The following is a 20,144-nucleotide window of genomic DNA, read 5'->3' as shown; positions in this document are numbered from 1 at the left end:
GGCACACATACTTTGCAAAATGCCCTTGTGAATAAGCATTTCTCCCTTTTGTCAATTACTTTTTAGTCAAAACTAAACACATACAACAGCACATGAAAACCTAATTGAACTTCAATTTTTAAAACAGGTGAAAGAAAATGCACAATGAAAAACATAGTCTGCGTTTTCACAAGAAACAATGTTTTACTAACTGAAACAGGAGCTTAATGAGTAGAAATGGAATATATAGGATTGCCTCATGAATAAGGATCTTACATCTGAGGAACTGTGTCCATTTTCTAACTCTTCAGCAGGCCTTGCAGTTTCTTCTACTGCGTATCTTGTACGGTAGTTGTGCTGGTTAGCTTGCTGTTTTCGTGAGTCGCTAGTGTCTAGTAAATGATCATGAGAATGGTTCTGTGAAGACACAAAAGTCAAAATACATCATTTTTGAGTATATGTTCTTATTAATATATAGCATTTTCTTTAATAGTAGTATTCCAGGAAGCAACTTTTGCAGTAGCAAGACGTTGCAAGTTTCAACATCACAAAATTAAAAAAACGCCACAAGTTCAAAAATAAAGAGCTGCTGAAGAAAACACTCCACAGGCATAGTTGCATATAAACACGAAGCAGTTCAGTATATTCTGGAAAGAATTACAATTTCTTCCCAGATATAATAGAAGATTCTTATTTTGAATTATTAAAACTCTTCATTCTCTACAAGGTATGTATCAGTTAACCACTGACAGGCCACTAAGAGTTGCAACAGCTCAAAATTACACTAAAAATGGCGATCAGAGGAAAGGGGACTCTTACAGAGAACTCCCGAGTGTGTTATTTTGCAACTGAGGTGTCAGATCTATTAGAAGACAGACTCATACAGTAATACATCCCCTAGCATGCAGAGACGACTGTTACCAAGTAGAGGCCTTTAAATGGTAAGATGATGCATGGAAGAATTCAAATGAATGAGTTAGTTGGAAAGAATCTGAGTGAGTTCTTATGAGGCTTAGAAGAATGAAATAAGGCTGTAATTTAGAAACACTTCACACTCCAGCATAAAAAGATTTTGTTCCTCCTGCAGAATATACATTATGCAAACACTTGCTCTCAACATGAAGTGTGTCATCTTGTATCAGTCCCCAACCCCCAGAAAAAAATCAAAAGCTACAATCTCATTTCAAGAGTTTTGTGCTAATTTTTTTGGTATACATATTTGAACTTCAGCCTAGCTCAGACCCAGTGAAATAGTTTCTGGACACATTCCTAAGATGCCACAACAGGAGGTACCCTTCCCCAGTGCTCTCCTTCTTCCATGAAGGAAACCTCAGATATCTAATCTAGTAGGTGCTGATATGGTTGAAAAACAGACCCAGAGATGAAGCAACAGAGCTGCAGCAAACCATAGAAAGGTACTATTATCAAAGCCTTCTAGTAGGGCAGACTGCTTACACCTATTCCTCTTGGATTTTTTTTCTTTTGTAGGGAAGATAAGATCTTTCCTGTCATGTATGATGAAAGTTGGTTCACAAGGTTAAATTTTCTTGTTGAGGAAAAAAATGGAACACTTTTTGGTGAAAAGTACACTAAAACTTGGCTTAGCGGTAGCTAAGATCTGTTTTTCCTTAGCTGCAACAATTTTCCTTAAAATGTAGGACTCTGGTAACCAGAGCTTTTGTCCTACCTTCCCTGTCAGAAGATACACGCCTTTTTCAGGTGTGACTGCAACAGTTCAGTAAGGTAGGCCAACACACTGATCTGTACAATTGTGCTACAGTATTCACCAAGGCACACAAGACCAACACAGAACTGGGGCATTCCTTCTTTTGGACTCTGGCAGCATGTACCAGATCTCCTCAAGCTGAACTGACCTGACCTAGAACAGCTCCAAGGCAGCCCTAAAACTAGTGACTGACCCCATCACAGCCCTTCTTGTCCCTCAGCCTTCTGTTGCTGCTCACTTCTTGTCAAGCTCTCAAGATTCATTGCTGAAGCAGAGAGATCACAAAAGCCAGTGTTACAGCAACTTGCTTCTGCTACTGAATTGTGACTTTTTTTTTTTTTAAATAAAGCCCATCTGGCTCTGAGCATCACGAAACACGGTATGAAAACACAGGGACAACCAAAATGGAATCACATAAGCCCAAACAGATTAGTTAAGTATCCTTTAGAATAACAAGGACATATTTTGCAGAAGCTACATTGCAGCCCGATTGTAATGCTCTAGAAACAAAAGTCCTAGAAATTTACATTCCCATTTCTATTCAAAGTGAGATTTCTCAATGGTTATTACAAATATAGCTTCTCCCTACTTACACTAGAACTACGGATCCTTGGAAAACTGAAGCACTTTGCACTACTCTCTGGTTTTGAAAGAGTTCCCTTTTGGCAGTTCAAATTTGGAGTTTAAAAAAAAACCACACCCCAACCTGCTTCCTGCCCCCGAGTCATTACTTTATGTAAGCGAGTAACATCACTGTATAAATACTGGGCCGTGGTGATGCCAAAGGGTAACAAACTGCTTTGGGAAAGATGCAATGCCAAGACAAGAATGAAGAAAAAACCCAAAACCAAAACCACAAGTAGTTATCTATCAGTAACAGAATGACAGAATGATTGAAGTTGGAAGGGACCTTTGGATGTGACTTAGTCCACCCCCCACTGCTGAAGAAGGGACAAGAAAAGAGACCATAAGGTATGCATCTTCCACATTGTGCTGAAAAATTTTTGAATAGGAGTGATGTTAAAAACAGCTTGCTCAAATCTGATGAGAATCTGCAGATCAGGCAGATCTTTCTTTATTTGGAGTAGGGTTGGGGTCAAGTGTGAAGGTTTGACTAGAAGAATAAAGTATTACAAGCTTTTACTGGCAAAATGGAATCTATCACCAAAATTTTCAACAAGGACTGAGGAAATACAGCTCATGGTCTTCCCACCCCCCCAGCCAATATATATCCTAAAGAAAGAGCTTGAAATTGCACGCTCAACTCCAATGAGAGGCTTGGAAATAAAACTAAGCTAACTTGAGATTTGAGGTTCAGTCATCACTTTCTCTCTTGATACACTTTGATCAACAGCCATATATGCTGACATGTGCCTTGTATCATATCCAAGGCTTCCAGTCAATACCAGAGCACATCTACAGATATAACAGAAATTACAGCTCTTGTCAGAAGAGTTTTTCTGTGAAATACAAATGATGGCATTTCCTGTGTTTGAGAGGGGCAGATACAAACACATCACCTGGACACTGCCAAGGGTCTATGCAACACCATTTGTGAAAGATAGGGTGGAAACTCAGTGGTGTCCTCACAACTCAGACCACTGAATTCTACTGTCCTTATAACCCTGACTCCACTGGGAAGCACAGCTTTGCTGCACTTTCATACAAGGCTGCAGTAATTTTGGAAAGCTCCGGCTGTACCAATTTCATAGTATTTCTTCACTGGCAGTATCTATTTTTTATCTGAAAATGGTTCCTCCTTCCTTAAGACAACAGCAATTAGCCTCTACTAAATAGTTAAACAGGGACAGGGTGCAAGCCTATGTCCAGCATCCAAACCCCAGCATTAAAATAGAGGCTCACAGCCTCTTCAAGGCAAAGGAAGGCAACTGGCTCTTGTCAGCCTATACTTTTCACAACATTATGTTTGAAATGTTATGCTGAAAAAAAAAAAATCTAAAACATAACTGTTTTCATTCTTGAGTAGATACACTATTTAAATTCTTCAACCCAACATTCATCTCAACTTAAACTTGCCCTTATTGAATTTCAGTTCTTATTTTTCTGAAGAGCAACACTTTTGCATTACCACGGTCATCAATATATACCTTTGTCCACGTTTAACATTCTTCAGTGACCATGAGTTCTCCCCAGATGGTAACTACCACAAATCCCCCAAGCTGTTGGTGCATAAAGCAGTTTTTATTTCACAGAATGGGTGAGGCTGGAAGGGACCTCTGGGGGTTGCCTTGTCCAAGCCCCCTGCTCAAGCAGGGCCACCTAGAGTCAGTTGTCCAGGACCATGTCCAGTCAACTTCTGAGTATCAACAAGGCTGGAACCTCCACAGCCTCTCTGAGCAGCCTGTGCCAGTGCTCAGTCACCCTCACAGTGAAGTGCTTCCTTATGTTCAGGCAAAACTTGCTTTGTTTCAGGAGTTTGTGCCCAGTGCCTCTTGTTCCGTCATTTTCTCTTTGGCTAAAGAGCATCCTTCCATATTCTCCTCAAGTCTGGACCAGTGCTTGTAATTACTTAGGTTTTGTTTTTTTTTTTTTTTTTTTTTTTTTTTTTACTCTTACCACATATGTGCAAGAAATTAGTCAGAACTTTTTCAAAAGCAATGAAGATAACACATGCTAAGCACTAAGTGCTAGTCTCTCACGTTTTAGATTATTTTTTCTCTTAACATCTTGCCGATTTACCTGGAAGCAGCATTTAATCAACATGTAAGAGGAAAAATTACTACTTCTGAGGAATACAACTAAGCTACCTTCAGCAAAACAACACACACATTTCCCCTTACTGGCTTCTGTTAGTTTACAATACAGTCATTTGCACCTGTCACAACAGAGGCCTACGCTTACTTTTGTTTATCCATAACAACCTTAATTCTTTGGAATTTTTGCTTATTATTTCCACTTAATGGTAATTAGAACATTGCCTCCCCCCCGCCAAATGAGGACACACACCACATCAACCCTGCAGCATACAGAAATTCCACACTCTTTAATAGTTATTAAAATGCTCTGTAATCCCAGTAGTTTAATAAATGAATACTCCAATTACTTGGACTGAGAACATTTACCTAAGCATGTTATTAATCTTACTTCTCATCTTTGGCACGCTCCTGAAAAAAAAAAAATTATCTGAAATACAGTTCCACTTTGAAAATGCACAAACTCCGATGCACATTCTATCCTCTGCCATTAAAGGTTTTTTGTTTGTTTAAGTGTTTTTGGTTAATAATAATCAGAGAAAACCCTATTCCTTACTAATGACTTGAAAGTCAAACTGAGTTCTTCATTGTACATGCAGATCAGTGACACTAATTACTATTCAGGTGAAAATATCCACTCTTTTAGGTTCTCCCACACAACTCCATTAGTCCCTCAAGCAATCACGTACAAACACTTCTCAGGATGACCTGCGTTAAAGAATTGTGTGTTTTCTAACTTTAAGTATCAGAATGCTTATGTGACTTCCATCCACGTTGCAGAAATAGTTAAAGATGAAGGACTGAGCCATAATTCTGCGCTACTTTTAACACACCCTATAATGACACTGGACTAAAAATTAGTAATAGGACTTTGGAATCTCCTCAGAAAGTAATTACAGCTGCACTGTGTTTTTCCTTACTAACCCACACTTTAGTTTGTTGTCCAAAATGCTAACATTTGCTCCTTTTCATTTTACTTCTGTGTTTTTGACTCCTTTTAGTTAGAAGGGAACAGAAGAAAATATTATTTTATCATTATTATGTGAACAGAACTGAAATTTCAGAAGCTGATACAAAAGCTAGTATTTTCTACTGGTGTGAATACAACTCAATTTGCATATGAGGACAATGTTTTAATACCAGCCCTGTTTACTCTGTTCCCAAACCAGCTGACAGTATTGTAGAATGACACACTTTTCCAGGATTCTTGATGCTGTCATTCTTAGGTCCATAGATTACCAGATGATAATGTTTCCCCTATATTTTGAGGTGCTCCCCATCTCCTTTAGATCATGAATTCTCTCATTAAACCCTTAGGAATTCACTATGCAACACAAGAGGACTGTATTCTTGCAACAGTACTGTACTATAAATCACAAGGTATTAGTATCAAAACCTACTGCATGCACTCAAGGAAAAGGAAGATTTACAGAGTATTTCCCAGTTCTGTCTTCAACCCTAACACAGCTTGTATTAAAAGCCTCACAGTCACTGCAGAGAACAGCAACAGAGAAGCTGCTATAATTAAGTTACTAATTTCTATTTTAAAACCCCTCAAAATATCACACAACAGTTTCTGGAGTGCAGTCAGTCTTGCTTCTCTTCCCAGGTGTTTTTTTTATTTTATTATGGACACTACAGAGGATGACAACTCCAATTCACGTTTCCTGTTGTTCAGTCACTACTGAGCAAAAGTGTTGCTCACGCTAAACATAAGCAATGGCAAAAATTGCTAAAATCTCAGCAATTTATTTAATTGTGAGGCTCACTCACTTGGGATCAAGCACCCTTCTTGCAAATGTGCTTATTTAAAGCCCATTTGATATCAACTAATTTCTGAATTTCTCTGAGATTTATCTCAAAGGATTTGAATTTATGTACTTCTCAACGAACCAAGTCCTACAAAAAGAGACACATTTAATGAAGAATAAACTATGGAAGAATATGATTTTTTTTTTTGTCCAGAGATGCCATAAAAAATTATCCTGTAGGGTTTAAGAAGGATTTCTTAAAATGTTCTGAAAGTGTTACTGAATTCAGCAGTAATTTCTATATGGGAAATTTACTGACATACTCAAGCGCAAAGATCATGACTGTTTCTTTTTTTGCTGTATTTCCTTAGGATGAAGGTGGGAAGTGACTAAAGGATTTACCACGTTATCTCTCCCTCACGTTCTGGGCATCAGAATCCAGGCCACAGACCCTCCAGGGACCAAGATAAACAAAGGACACATTCTTTTCCAGGTAAATATATGAAACTGAAGATAAGTTTTCCTAGGCTAGCTTTTGCTTTGAAGGATTTTAGGGGCATAAATATCCACAACAAAAATGTGGGGCTTGAAGGAACCCAGTGCTACCTTTAAAGTTTGGACGCTAAAACTTTCCTCCTCTGAGAAAAGAATTTCAAAGACATCCATACTAAGTTTTTGTATAAAGGTAATTGCTGAAAACAAAATGCTAGACCAACCACTCTATTTTTATGTCCTAGTGGTATTTTAGGAAAACTGTAACCCAATTAGAAATTTATGGGTAAGTTGGTAGGAGGTCACATTATCAGGAAGGATCTTTTGACTAGGCTGTAGCTGAAGAAAAGGAAAAAAGGGAAAAAGAGAAACCCTTGAGCAGTTCAATAGTTTAATTAAACTAAAAGAAAGTCTGTAATTCAGCACCAAAATACATCCCCTCAAGACATGAAATAACTATGTTAAAATCTGAATTTGAGAGGCCCATTTTCTATTATTCCCGAGAGAAAAATAGGAGTTACCAAGATTACTGATGTCGTGCTATTTCATTAATGAGCCCTGCCATAGCCACCCCCAAAGCTGTAATTGGCAAAGAGCTTCTTCCTTCTATGTACAAAAAACGGAGACGGACTGAAAAAAATATTTGTCCACTTTATCTTGGGCAAACATACTTAATGTTGGTGACTGCAACATTGAAATTAGCATGTTGGCACCATTTCTTAAGATAGCAACGAACACCATTTTAATGCAAGAAAGAAACTGAAGAAAAATGTAAGTAATTTAATACAGAGGTTGAATATGATTAGGGACTGTTTGGGGGGTGGGGGCATGTTCGTCTCTTGAAAGCTTTACTTTGGTTGAGTATGAAAAAAGAAGCAAAACCGAACACTCAAATTTAATATCCAGTAGAGACTTGCCCATCTCAAATTTACTCTTTCTACTCCATATAAAACTAATTCATCATTGTTAAAAAATACAGAAGCACTATGAAGCATCTGAAATTCACTAATTTTCAGATTGCTTTCAATCTCACTCCCTTCCTCCCCCAAAGAAAGTGATTAATAAACAGCAAAGGCAATCAATATGGTACTCTGATAAAAGTTAAGCACAAGTATACAGAAAACTCTGCAGCTCTTAATATTTAATTTCTTCATTTTTCCGCCTTGAACCCCATTAAGCGCTTTTACTTTTCAATGGACATTATTGAAGGCCCATATTTTATTAACCTTTTGATTAAGCGTGAAAGAGTCTCATCTAGAATAAGCATACTACAAAACCCAAAAAATTACTTCTCTCTTACAGTTGCTCAAAACTTACTTGCTTTATCAAAAAACATAGTTTGTTATATAGCTAGAAGAGCACAGATAAGCATATGAAATCACAGAATCATAGTATCATTTAGGCTGGAAAAGACCTCTAAGATCATCAAGTCCAACCGTTAACGTAGCACTGCCAAGTCCACCACTAAACTCGGTCCCTAGGCATCACTTACAAGTCTTTCGGGCACATCCAGGCACGAACAACCAACCACTTTTTTAGGAAGCCTGTTCCAATGCCTGACCACCCTTTTGGTGAAGAAATTTTTCCTAATATCCAACCTAAACCTCCCCTGGCACATCCTGAAGGCCATTTCCTTTTGTCCTGTCACTTGTTACCTGGGAAAAGAGACCAAAATCTACCTCACTACAACCTCCTTTCAGGTAGTTGTAGAGAGCGATAAGGTCTCCCCTCAGCCTCCTCTTCTCCAGGCTAAACAACCCCAGTTCCCTCAACCTCTCCTCAGAACACCTGCTCTCCAGACCCTTCACCAGCTTTGCTGCCCTTCTCTGGACACACTCCAGCAACTCAGTGCCCTTCTTGTAGTGAGGGGACCAAAACTGAACACAGTATTCAAGGTGCGGCCTCACCAGTGCCGAGTACAGGGGCACGATCACTTCCCTACTCCTGCTGGCCACGCTATTCCTGATACAAGCCAGGATGCTGTTGCCCTTCTTGGCCACCTGGGCACACTGCTGGCTCATGTTCAGCCAGCTGACAACCAGCACCCCCAGGTCCTTCTCGCCAGGCAACTTTACAGCCACTCTTCCTTCCCCAAGCCTCTAGTGTTGCATGGGGTTGTTGTGACCCAAGTGAAGGACCCGGCCCGTCGATCCAGCCTGTCCAGATCCACCTGCCGAGCCTTCCTACCCTCAAGCAGGTCAACACTCCCGCCCACCTTGGTGTCATCTCCAAACCTCCTGAGAGTGCACTCAATCCCCTCGTCCAGATCACTGATAAAAATATTAAACAGAACCGGCACCAAAACTGAGCCCTGGGGAACACTGCTCGTGACCGGCCGCCAACTGGATTTAACTCCACTCACCACAGCTCTTTGGGCCCAGCCATCTAGCCAGCTTTTTACCCAGCAAACAGTACTCCCATCCAAGCCAGGAGCAGCCAGTTTCTCCAGGAGAATGCTGTGGGAAACGGTCTCAAAGGCTAGACTACCTACCCAGTCAACTTAACTGAAGTCTAGGTCGACAACATTCACAGCCTTTCCCTCATCCACTAAGCGGGTCACCTGGTCACAGAAGGAGACCACGTTAGTCAAGCAGGACCTGCCTTTCATAAACCCGTGCTGACTTGGTCTGATCACCTTGGTTCTCCTGTACCTGCCACGTGATGGCGCTCAGGATGATCTGCTCCATAACCTTGCCCAGCACCAAGGTCAGACTGACAGGCCTGTACGCCCCTCGATCCTCCTTCCAGCCCTTCCTGTACGTGGGCATGACATTTGATAACCTCCAGTCAACTGGCACCTCCCCAGTTAGCCAGGGCTGCTCACAAATGATGGAAAGCGGCGTGGTGAGCACTTCCTCCAGCTCCCTCAGTACCCTTGGGTGGATCCCATCTGGCCCCATAGACTTTCTGTGTGTCCAGGTGGTGTAGCTGGTCACTAACCATTTCCCCTTGCATTACAGGGGCTTCATTCTCCTCCCTGTCCCTGTCTTCCAGCTCAGGGGCCTGGGTACCTGGAGAACAACTGATCTGACTATTAAAGAGTGAGGGAAAGAGGCATTAAGTGCCTCAGCCTTTTCTTCATCCTTTGTCACTCTTTCCTCCCACACCTAATAAGGCTGGAGATTCTCCATAGCCCTCCTTTTGCTGCTAGTGTATTTATAGAAGTTGTTTGTTTGGGGTTTTTTTACTGTCTTTTACAGCAGTAGTCAGATTAAGTTCTAGTTGGGCTTTAGCCCTTTCATGATACATAGATAAAACTGGTTTTTAACAAAGATGACATAAATATAGAATATACTTCCTTCACATGTTCTTACAGGTATAAAGGTCTAAGATTAAATTTTTTGCAAATTACATGAAACGTCAAGCCAGTTATGACAATTTCGGTTTTAACACAACCTATTCCCTTCCATTTCATTTATCCTATTTTCCTCTTTTCTGAAAGCACCCCATCTCTAGCAAAAAGCATGACTTTGAAATACCCTATACAAAACTGCAATATTATTATTTTCGCTACCATGACAGAAAATACCCAATTCTGTATTTGGAGAGGTATTTAAATGTGTTGAAGTTAAGAAGTATGAGTTGAGTTTTAATCGAACCTTTCCACAGAATGGTATGTTCAACATTGGACAACAGTAGCAGGATATATTGATTAATAGTAACAGACTCCCTACAGCAAATCATGTCCCTAAAACCAGATTTGCAGGGCTTCTAACTTAGGGGGTTCTAAAAGCAATTCTCATTGTTTATTGAGAGCATAGCGAAACATCAGTATAGAGATGTTCCTCATTCTGAGGAGGTAAACAAATTCCTGGTTTTTAAATTTAAAACTGAGAGGAATGTAAATTTATGTGGCCTAACACTTCGACTTAAATTTTATGCTTCTTACAGTGATTAGGTACAAGTGACTATTTACCTTAGTGAAAGTAGGTATTTTGTTTTCTCTTTGAATGTGACTTGTTACATGTTTTCTTTTCTCTTCTGATCGATACACCCTTACTTCTTCTTCTCCCTTTGCTGTTCTCCATTCTTCCTGCCTACTGAAAAAAGAAAACTGAGATGTTAACTTTAAAACAGAATACTATAACTGAAAGGATCAATTCCAAATCAAGGAATACATCTTCAACGTTTATAACATTCTTTGAAGAGTAGTTCTTCTCTTTACAGTCAGAACGTGGCTTCAACACTATCCTTTCTGAAAAAAGAAAGATTTCAGTCTTATTTCAAAAACCTAGAGCAGTGTATATTTTATCATGGCCAGCAGGCTTTTTGACTTACTTATATAAGTATTCATCACAAGAGTTAAATACCAAATGAAATAAATTTCCAGTTTGGAAATAAAAAAATCAGCTTAGGCACCTAATGGATTAGGTCAGTGTCCCAGCCATAAAATGCTGTATAATGGCAGGAACAGGTGGAGTTAAAACATTATTAGAAAACACTGAGGTAGTTAGATCCCACTGTACATACAAGTTAAATTACTCCGTCACTTGTTAAATGGTCGATTTTTATTCACAATACTTCTTTAACTCCAAGATTTTAAGTGATATGCAGAAAACAACTGATTCCAAACCAAAACTTATTTTATAAGAAGTATGTGACCACAGAATAGATAAATACCACACAAATAGTTCTATGACAACGTGAATTCCAAAACTGTTCAATTTAATTAAGTTCACCAAACTAAAATTCACTGCAAACTTTGTCTATGTTTACCTGGCCACACCAGAAGACAGTTCAGGCACTACAACCCTTCGACTCCAAGCCACAAGGTCCCGCTCAGTGGCTATTTCACTTCTTGGTGCATTGCTATGCATCTGACGCACACCTTCAATTTGTCCACTGCGTCTTAATCCTATATTTGGTGGTGAATGTACTTCTGAGGTAGAACTTACAGATCCTAAAAAGTCAAACATAGTTGCACCTGATCTGAAACTATAAGGGAAGCACTTACAAAGAAAAACTCAAAATGAAGGAAAAAAGAATTTCACTTAATCAATTACTTCAAAAGAAATCACATATTAACTGAATTTAACAATTTCAGCAAATTCTGTAGTCATACTTAAACAGCTCTGGGCTGCAGTACTCTGTTTAAAAATTCAAACTGAAAAGGAGCAGATGGATCAACAATCTGAAGCAAAGCGATTCATTCGTTTGCTTTTATTTAAACATGGTTTTGAAAACATTTATGCAAAGCAGACTATTGCTACTGCACTCTATTTCCTTATTATAACTATCTCACTGATTCAGTGTATTCCTTAAACAGTCTTCTACCTTAAAAAAAAATAAAGCACAACACTGGGAATTTTCAGGAATGAAAGCTGTAAAATTTTCAGATGAGAAATTAAAATAGTCAAAAGAAAAAAAAACCAAACCAAAACTAAACCCAAAACCCCACACACGCGCGTGCGCACACACACACCATCTTTCAAAACACCTATGCTGTAGCAAAACTTCAACGTTTGTCTGCATCCTGCCACACACAAGCTACTCTTGCTTACCTAGGTGGACTGCCAACCATGATTTTTTCAAGCGTTGAAAACTACCATGTAATCTAGTGTAAGACACAAACATCGAACATCTGTACTGAGAAACAAGCAGCTCCTTCCTATTTACTCCCTCCTATTGCCTGATTTGAGACAATCCAGATTTCAAATCAAGTAGACGGCCACTGCCAGATTAAACAGTACGGTAGTTACTTCTAAGGGAATGCAGTTGCTGCAAGTTCCCTGAGTGAGCAGACAACAACTTTAACAAAGATAAATTTGTAATGTTAAGAATCCTGAGATTTTGCAGAAAGGAAAAAAAGATGGGAAAGCTGAATTATTTTCTGTGGCTCCATCCCTCCTTTCTAGTAGTTCAGCAAAATGTACAAATCATGCCCAATAAAGCGATTTATGTCTTCTGACTCTCAGCTATTTCAATAGAAAAGCCACAACAGCCATGCCCCAGTCATCTACCTCTGCTTATCCGGCTGGTACTACTCGTTCCTGCCTCCCCAGAACGTCTCTGGTCCTGCTCTTGCTGAAGTCTTTGAATCATACTATCCAACGGACTAACTTCTTGATTTGATTGTTGACTAAGAACTTGATTCAGTCCTGTGAAGTAAAACATACAAGAAAACAACACACAAACGTTGATTTGAAGAACCAAATGTTACAAAGAGCTTATCTAAGTTTTAACTTTGAAACATACAAGTACAGTGTATAATTACATGAGTTAAGCATGGGCTAGTGCATATGTTTTAATAGCCATTTTTTACACAGGACACCTCTATTCTTAATATTGAGAGCATTATATTTTCTGGAGCAGGGTCAAGATGATCACATGCCACTCCTAATACAATTGAAATTTGATCAAGTGCCAGCAAGTCACAGAAGCTTAATACAACTGTTGTTTGTCAGCTTAATCGATGTAAATTGTTCAAATGCATGCTTAGCCTGCCCCAAATGCATTATAAAACGCTTTAGTATAAACTTCAATGAAAGAAATACTTCAAGAAGGTCTAACTGAATTAAAACAAGAATTATCTATACCGGAGAACAGCAAGCAGAGAAAATGCTTGACTGAGCTCCACACAGGCATAATGATGATGCAGGTTAAGGAATGCTAATTTTCTTTGGTATGTAGAACAGCCAGGAAACCTCCTTTTGTGTAAGTGACTTGAATAAGCGACAGGAAACAGTTCTCACGGAAGTGATTACGAGGTGATAATACTGTTTCTGTGCAGCAAGCAAGAAATACAGCATGTAAGCATAAACAACACAAAACCTCTTTTCATACTCAAAACAGACAAAAAAAATTAGAGAGGTATGGAGAAAAAGGCAAGGTTTACAGCACTGATTCGAAAAGGAGGTCAGATATCTCCACACAGAATTGATAGATGGTGGAGTGGTGGGACGCTTAGGTCAAGAGAAGCAGAACTTGCAAAACTTTGTAATGAGGGACGACAATGTTCAAGGAAACAAGCTACAGAGATTATTTTTCCAGCATGATTCCAAAGAGATATCATAGTATAAACCAAACTTTGCAAGACCAAATACAAGATTTTGTAGTAATTGTACTATGAAATGAAGAGCTTTGATTATGTGGCTAGACAAAGCAGCCATCTCTTAATAGACGATAGTATGCAGAAAGAACATAAATATTTAAGATAGTGCACTCAGGGTTTCAAGGCTATTGTAGTTGAAGTCAGCTTCCCTAAAGCAGCAGAAGCTTGGAATCATGGAATGAGCTCTGGTATAACCACAGCTGGATGTCTTCCGACTCATGTAGCGAGAAAGTCAGATTTATTGGGTGATCTCATGAGCAGACACGAAACAATGGGAAGTAACTAATAACCCAAGAATGATCTTAAATAAGGAAACTGCTACCCAAACAAAACTCATGTTTTTCATGTATGTAGCTTGTGAGATTTTACCTTCACAAGGAACAGCAAGTTCTTTTAAAAAAATGAAATAATAAAGACACTGGTATATATTTGATCTTTTTCAAAACATCTGGTTTAAAGGAGCTTCACATACATCTAATCAGTAAATCAAGCATGACTATCTGAATTCCCCCTACTCTTATAAGCCCCTACAGACAACTTGACAAGAAATAAGTTGTCAGTGCTCTGAAGGAGATCCATCAAATCCCACAATAAAGTTTCAGAAAGAAATGGAGCTTCCTTAGTGAAGGGAACACATAAAATACATGAACACAGTTTAGCTCTGCGTAAGACTGCATATATTAATCCTGAACTGTAAACAGGTAGTAAAATGTCTTCTGTTTCTCCAAAAAATCTCTCTGGCTCTCTGTCAGCCTGGTTGACGGCTTCCTCCTATTAAACAGAATGCTACAGACATCATCTTCCTTTAGGCATCCATGTGTCATGCTGCCACACCATTACATTTAAAATTGCTGGGCCTGCGTGGAGAGTCTGACTTGTTTCAAGATGTTATATTGGAGAATGTGCCCAGGACTTTTTCAAATTTGGAGAATTTCAGAATGTCACAGGTCCATGCTGTAACTGTAACAACAAACTAAAATCGCATCCTTCCCTGGAAATCAAATTTAGCTTCAATGCCACTAGCTAAAAAGTTAGAGACAAAATATGGCAAATATTCAGGAGAAAGGACCTTTTCCTCTTTACAGTTGCTTCTCAGATAGCATTTCTTCCTATAACTTTGGAGGAAATATGAAAATGTTGTTTAAAAATTATTTAAGTATTCAGTGGCTTGTAATCCTCAGGTCTACAAATGTGGATGAAGAGATCTTTCGGTAACAAGACTTCAGTTAACCTTCCTGGAATGCCTGACACACCACAGACTTAAGTATAGTGTACATATAAGCCACTATTTACAGCCACAGTCAGTTTTCCCACATTTCAAGAATATCTGAATACTTAACAATGCTTGTCTCGCTGTTTGCTCATTCATACTAATATCAGACTAGCGACATGTAACACGTAGGCATCATTTTTACATCCCCACCCATGTGGGCCACATTTAGGCAGTTTCTAACAGCCAGCCATTGGCCCACAATATGCACGTCCCTCCCATGTCGTGTTCATGGAGAATACAACTTCTGAGGAACTTCCTAGATTTTGTATCCTTACCAAGTCTTCAGAGTTCTCTAACCAAACTATCAAAGCTAAAGCTGAATGAGTGCCTTCATCTACAGAAAAGGATTTTGCATGTTGCAGGTGTCCTCTCATATTTCTCTTCTTGAAACAGGTAACATCTAAAACTAATCTGTGGAAGATCAGTCTATTTCCTAGGTTTTTCTGCAGTAGGAAATATTACCCCAAAGAGCTCAGCTGAAAGCTCACCCAGCATCATACACCATTGCAATAATGAAATGAGCTCCAAACTAACTGGTGTTGTAGCATCAACTAGTACTGACTTGATCAATGACAATACTGTAAGTGAAATTCTCACAAGCAATCAGTGCCAAGGACATTGCAATTCTTCCACACTACATGAACTACTATGCCCAGAAACGAAGAAAAAGGACGAAGTGAGAGGGAAAGTGTAGAACACCTGGAGGTAACTAGATAGGCTACTGTGTACTGAAGTGAAATTTTCCATACCTGAAGATGTCACTCCCATCTGAGGAATAAGCTGTTCCTCCCTGCAGTTCTCACGACCAGGAACTAGCCTTTGATACCTTGCAGGATGAGGGTTGCCATCCACATCAACCAAAAATGGGGGAGGCATAAGGTGTGGAGCCTGCTGTGTCTGTTCATCCAGGACAAAGTTGTTGGCATCACGGATAAGGGGCCGATAATCACTATGAAAGAACATCTGATCTGCTATCTGTAAACAAAGCCATTTTGTAATTTTTTTAAAGAACCTATTAAAAAAACATACAGAAGATAACTGCCAAAAGTATTTTTAACATGTTACTCATGGTCACTTTTGCAAAAACAAGGTTATAAGCCGATCTGTTCATCTCAGTTTAAAGGGGAAAATTTAATGACTCCATGGCTATTTTTTTTCCCCAGTACTCCCTTTCTATATTATAGTGCAAGGGGAATAATCCACATGTTTGAGGGTTGCGAGTGTTTAAAGAACAGAGGAATGGGGCAATATTTGACTACTTGAGGACATTTGATAGAACACAGCATGGACATATTAAATAGGTTACAAATTTTCTTCTATATTCTGAATATATGAATATATATTCTGATAATGAAAACTGTGTCACAGACTTATGAGCTATGGTTTAGGAAGGAGAGGAATGGGAAAATATTTATAACATCATGTCATTGCCAAATATTTTAACACCAGCAGCCAAACAGATATATTCTTACTGCAGTGCTAGATATGAGAAAAGGTTCCAGTAGATAAAATAAAGCTGATCTGAAGTTGAATTCTTCAGGCTCAAAGTTTTTTATTTCAGTCCACCTGCTCATAATTCATTCTAGATGACTTTCCACAGACACTCAAGACTGAGGAATTCTTTTGTCCAAATAGTATGTAAAAAGGCTTATGCTCCATCCCTCGCTGGTACATGCATCTCAGTGTGATGCAATCAGAAAGATACTGAACCACAAGGAGAAAAGAAAAGGAGAACACAAGAGAAGCTGATACGTATACTACACATTCCAGCATTACCTACTGGCAAGCAAACCCCTTGGCAGCTCATGTACTCCGTTTAACTTTGAACAAGAAAGAATAAAATTCATGCAAATTAAATTTCCAGGGCAGTAAAAAAATGATTAAACAATTGACTCAAGGCATAGAGATCTCAAAAAAAAAAAAAAAATTTTGTCTTGGGTGTTAAAGACAGGTATTTGAGCACAGAGGAATGCCTCAGTTGTTACAGAATATACTCTGATTTCTGAAGAGCAAGCTCTATCACGACCAATCCATAACATAGTTTCCAGTAACTTGTTATGTAGAAATCAGTAAGGCAGAGGTTACAGCATCTACTCAGAGGTCTGGTCTCTCAGTGACAAAATTCTCCTGTCCTGGATGTGAGAAGACCAGGAAGGAAAGATGATGGCAAACATCTGTCAACTACCACATCAGAAAGCACCTACATGCATCCACATGAGGTGGACAGAAAAAAAAAATTCAAAATATTAGAGGAATCATGGGATATGGACTCCACAAAAATTCAGAAAATTAACAACAGGAAGAAAATTTAAAAGATGCACAGAAAGACACAATGGCAAATAATTTACTTCAGGGATTCAAAAATTTACCTTTGCTAAGTATGTATGGACAAGGTGACATCCCACTGCAGTAAGAAGCCCTCCCTGGATGAAGTCTTGTTGACAGATTCTCTGTTAACTTAACAGAGGCTGAATGAAAAAGATGCAAGTACGTTCATGTGTCTGACTGACAGAATCAGGGCCTTCTTAAAACTTCGTTCCTTCAGCTCAAATAGCTCAATAAGATAAAGATACTGGTCCTCCAGGAGGACTTATGATTATCCCTAGAATGATAATAGTAGGGTATCTAGTACTCTCACACAGCGTAAATTTTCTTATTAAGTACTTCCCACACTGAAAAAGAAGAGATTACAATGGCATGATCATACAGACGGAGTTTTAATGTGCTGTGTTATCTGCATCTCAGGTTTTGTAAGCAAAGGGAAGATCTGAAAATCCTTCCCTAGATCCAGTGACTATTCTAGCAGAATAGTCTCTGGTGCAAGATCATGAGGGACTTCTTTGCAATTACCCTTCTGTGTACTCTGTACTGCAATCAAGTATGAGAGAGAGTAAACAACAATTTTTTACTGCACGAGACAAGAATGGCATTTCATGGAGATCCCAGGCTCAGACCAACTCTCAGGTAGAACACTGGAATGTCCCTACTGGAACCTGGGACAACCACCTTATCCTCAGGCTATTCCAACTCCTAAGAAAAATCAAAATCAAAATATTTAGACATTTTAGAGAATCTTAAATGGCTATGTTCAGCAGAGGACCAGTTAGAAGTACTAACAATCAGACTGATTTCTTGATATACTATTAGAAATTAAATTCATGACAGAAAGAAGATACTACACCACCATTAGGACATGAGTCTTCTGTACGTGTGACTTCACAAGCCCAGCTTGGGTTTCAGCAGGAAAGCTTTCCACAAGGTCTGAGCTCTACAGATAGACTCTCCTTCAGTAACTACACTACACATTCAGAATGTTCATGTTTCTCCAAATAGGCACACCTACACAAATGCAAAGAGATTTTCCCCACTGCTGCACCAATCTACCGCACAGGAGCTGTCATCTTGCAAAGAACTGTGATTTGGGCAGTCTACAGGAACTACAGCCTTAGAAAGATCAGAGACCTAGTCCAATCTAAGATTAAAAATCAACAGAAAGATACCTTATGCTTTAGGGCAGTTAGGTAATTCCTGGACAAGTTTCCACCTGAGCAAGAACTTCTGCAGTGCACGTGCCCTGTTGACAGCAAGCTCATCTCATCTCTGATTATCTTCACATACTCAGAAATCTCAGCCGAGATTGACTCAGGGTTTGCTTAATTAGGTCAAATAACATAGGAGCCCCAAACAAGCATCAAATGTGTTCTTCTCCCCCTGCCCCCCCAATCACTCCACAAAAATATATATCATCGAAGAAAAAAAAGAGAGAAAACAAACCAAAAACACCCTCAGCAGAGCTAACGCTCTCTCAGCTATTATCACTGTCCTGAGCACAATTCACAAACGTGTGAATACAGGACAGGTTACTATACTCCTTTCTTCTGTAAATATCATTCTCCAAGATGGATGGAAAGCACTTTAAAGCCAAATAACCCACAGGTGCTACCAGAACATATTCTCAGATGACGTCTGAAAAACCCCCAAGTATCTGAGGGTGGGAGGACAGAGAAAAGAACGCTGAATCTCCAGCACATACCTATTTGTAGTTATATTTTTCCATAAAGCAGGTCAGACAAAAATGAGAGGAGATGGAACCAGACAAGAAAGAGATCAGAAACTTCCAGGCTGAGTTTTCTGACAGTTGAAGACAGAGAATAAGAGGTAATAAAACTGAGTCCTATTTGCTCCCATTTCTTCTATGGTCAAGAATGCCAAGATTACCATTGGCACAGTAACAGCTGGAAAGGACCATTTCACATCACCCAATAAATGGAAAATTTTAAAAATAATCTTTTCTCAGAGGCTGCAGCAAAAACCCCAAGTGAACACAGGGTCTGTAGAATTCAAGAAGTGAAAAGCAACTGTTTTCATTCTTCAGACAGATCTAATCCCTCACAAGGTAAATTCTCAAATGGCAGTATAAAGGAAGCTCCTGGTCCATCACAGCAAAGACAAAAAGGCTCTCAGTTTCAATTTCATTTCTGACATTTTTGAGTAGCAGCGGACTACACAATTCCAAAATGACTGGAAAGAAAAATAAACCCCAAACAATCCATAGACATGGTGAGAAAAATGTTTCTATTACAACAGGCTTTAAAGTTTAGAAAACTAAGAACTCTGAAAGACAAAGACCTTTAATAAGATCCGATAACCCTGGTTTTCCATGCTTGTGGTGCCTCTGTTCTTGTTGTTTTCTTTGGAATGGAAGGGGAAATGCACAGCTAGTAATAGCTGAGGGCTAGCAACAGCAGCCAAGTACCAAGTACTTCAAATTACAGTTCAGAGACAAGGGCGGGGAAATAAACCCCAATATGCAAACAATGCTGCAACTAGCATCAAAATAAGAGCTAGAAGATTACAGAAAGAAATGCGGTGGCTTACAAAGATTAAAATCTTTTGCTCTCCCTCCTTCACACCCCTCTCCGTTGCTATGTATCAAAAAGTGCTTTCAAGGCCAGTCTGAATCCAAAGATCCAAAGCAGGAGGCAAAATCCAGAAGCCAGCACTTCACCAACCACCTTCAAATACCATATACCAGAAGCAGAGATTAAAATCCTGGAGCAGATATGCCTCTGTAAGACTTAGAAAGAGGGAGAAGAGACACACCTCATCTCTTCCCTGGGTGGTAAAAGAAGAATTAGGGCCTTGTGGGCGCTCCAAA

At 39.2% G+C, this 20,144-nt stretch overlaps 1 protein-coding gene across 4 annotated transcripts in view; it reads right to left on the bottom strand.

Moving 5' to 3' along the window:
- Positions 1–20,144, bottom strand: part of PHIP (pleckstrin homology domain interacting protein) — a 122,216-nt gene that overhangs the window by 38,468 nt on the left and 63,604 nt on the right. For all 4 annotated transcript variants that reach the window (XM_064447764.1, XM_064447763.1, XM_064447765.1 and 1 more), the window contains 5 exons: positions 15,736–15,961; positions 12,623–12,760; positions 11,379–11,562; positions 10,579–10,702; positions 256–396 (listed from right to left, as the gene is read on the bottom strand). In XM_064447764.1, the coding sequence (XP_064303834.1) occupies positions 256–396; positions 10,579–10,702; positions 11,379–11,562; positions 12,623–12,760; positions 15,736–15,961 (813 nt within the window). The remainder of the gene's footprint in view (positions 1–255; positions 397–10,578; positions 10,703–11,378; positions 11,563–12,622; positions 12,761–15,735; positions 15,962–20,144) is intronic.

The sequence above is a fragment of the Phalacrocorax carbo genome, chromosome 3 (genome assembly GCF_963921805.1).
Source record: "Phalacrocorax carbo chromosome 3, bPhaCar2.1, whole genome shotgun sequence".
In the NCBI taxonomy this organism is placed as follows: Eukaryota; Metazoa; Chordata; class Aves; order Suliformes; family Phalacrocoracidae; genus Phalacrocorax; species Phalacrocorax carbo.
The sequence above is the reverse complement of the archived record's forward strand: the minus strand, read 5'-3'. Positions and strand labels throughout refer to the sequence as shown.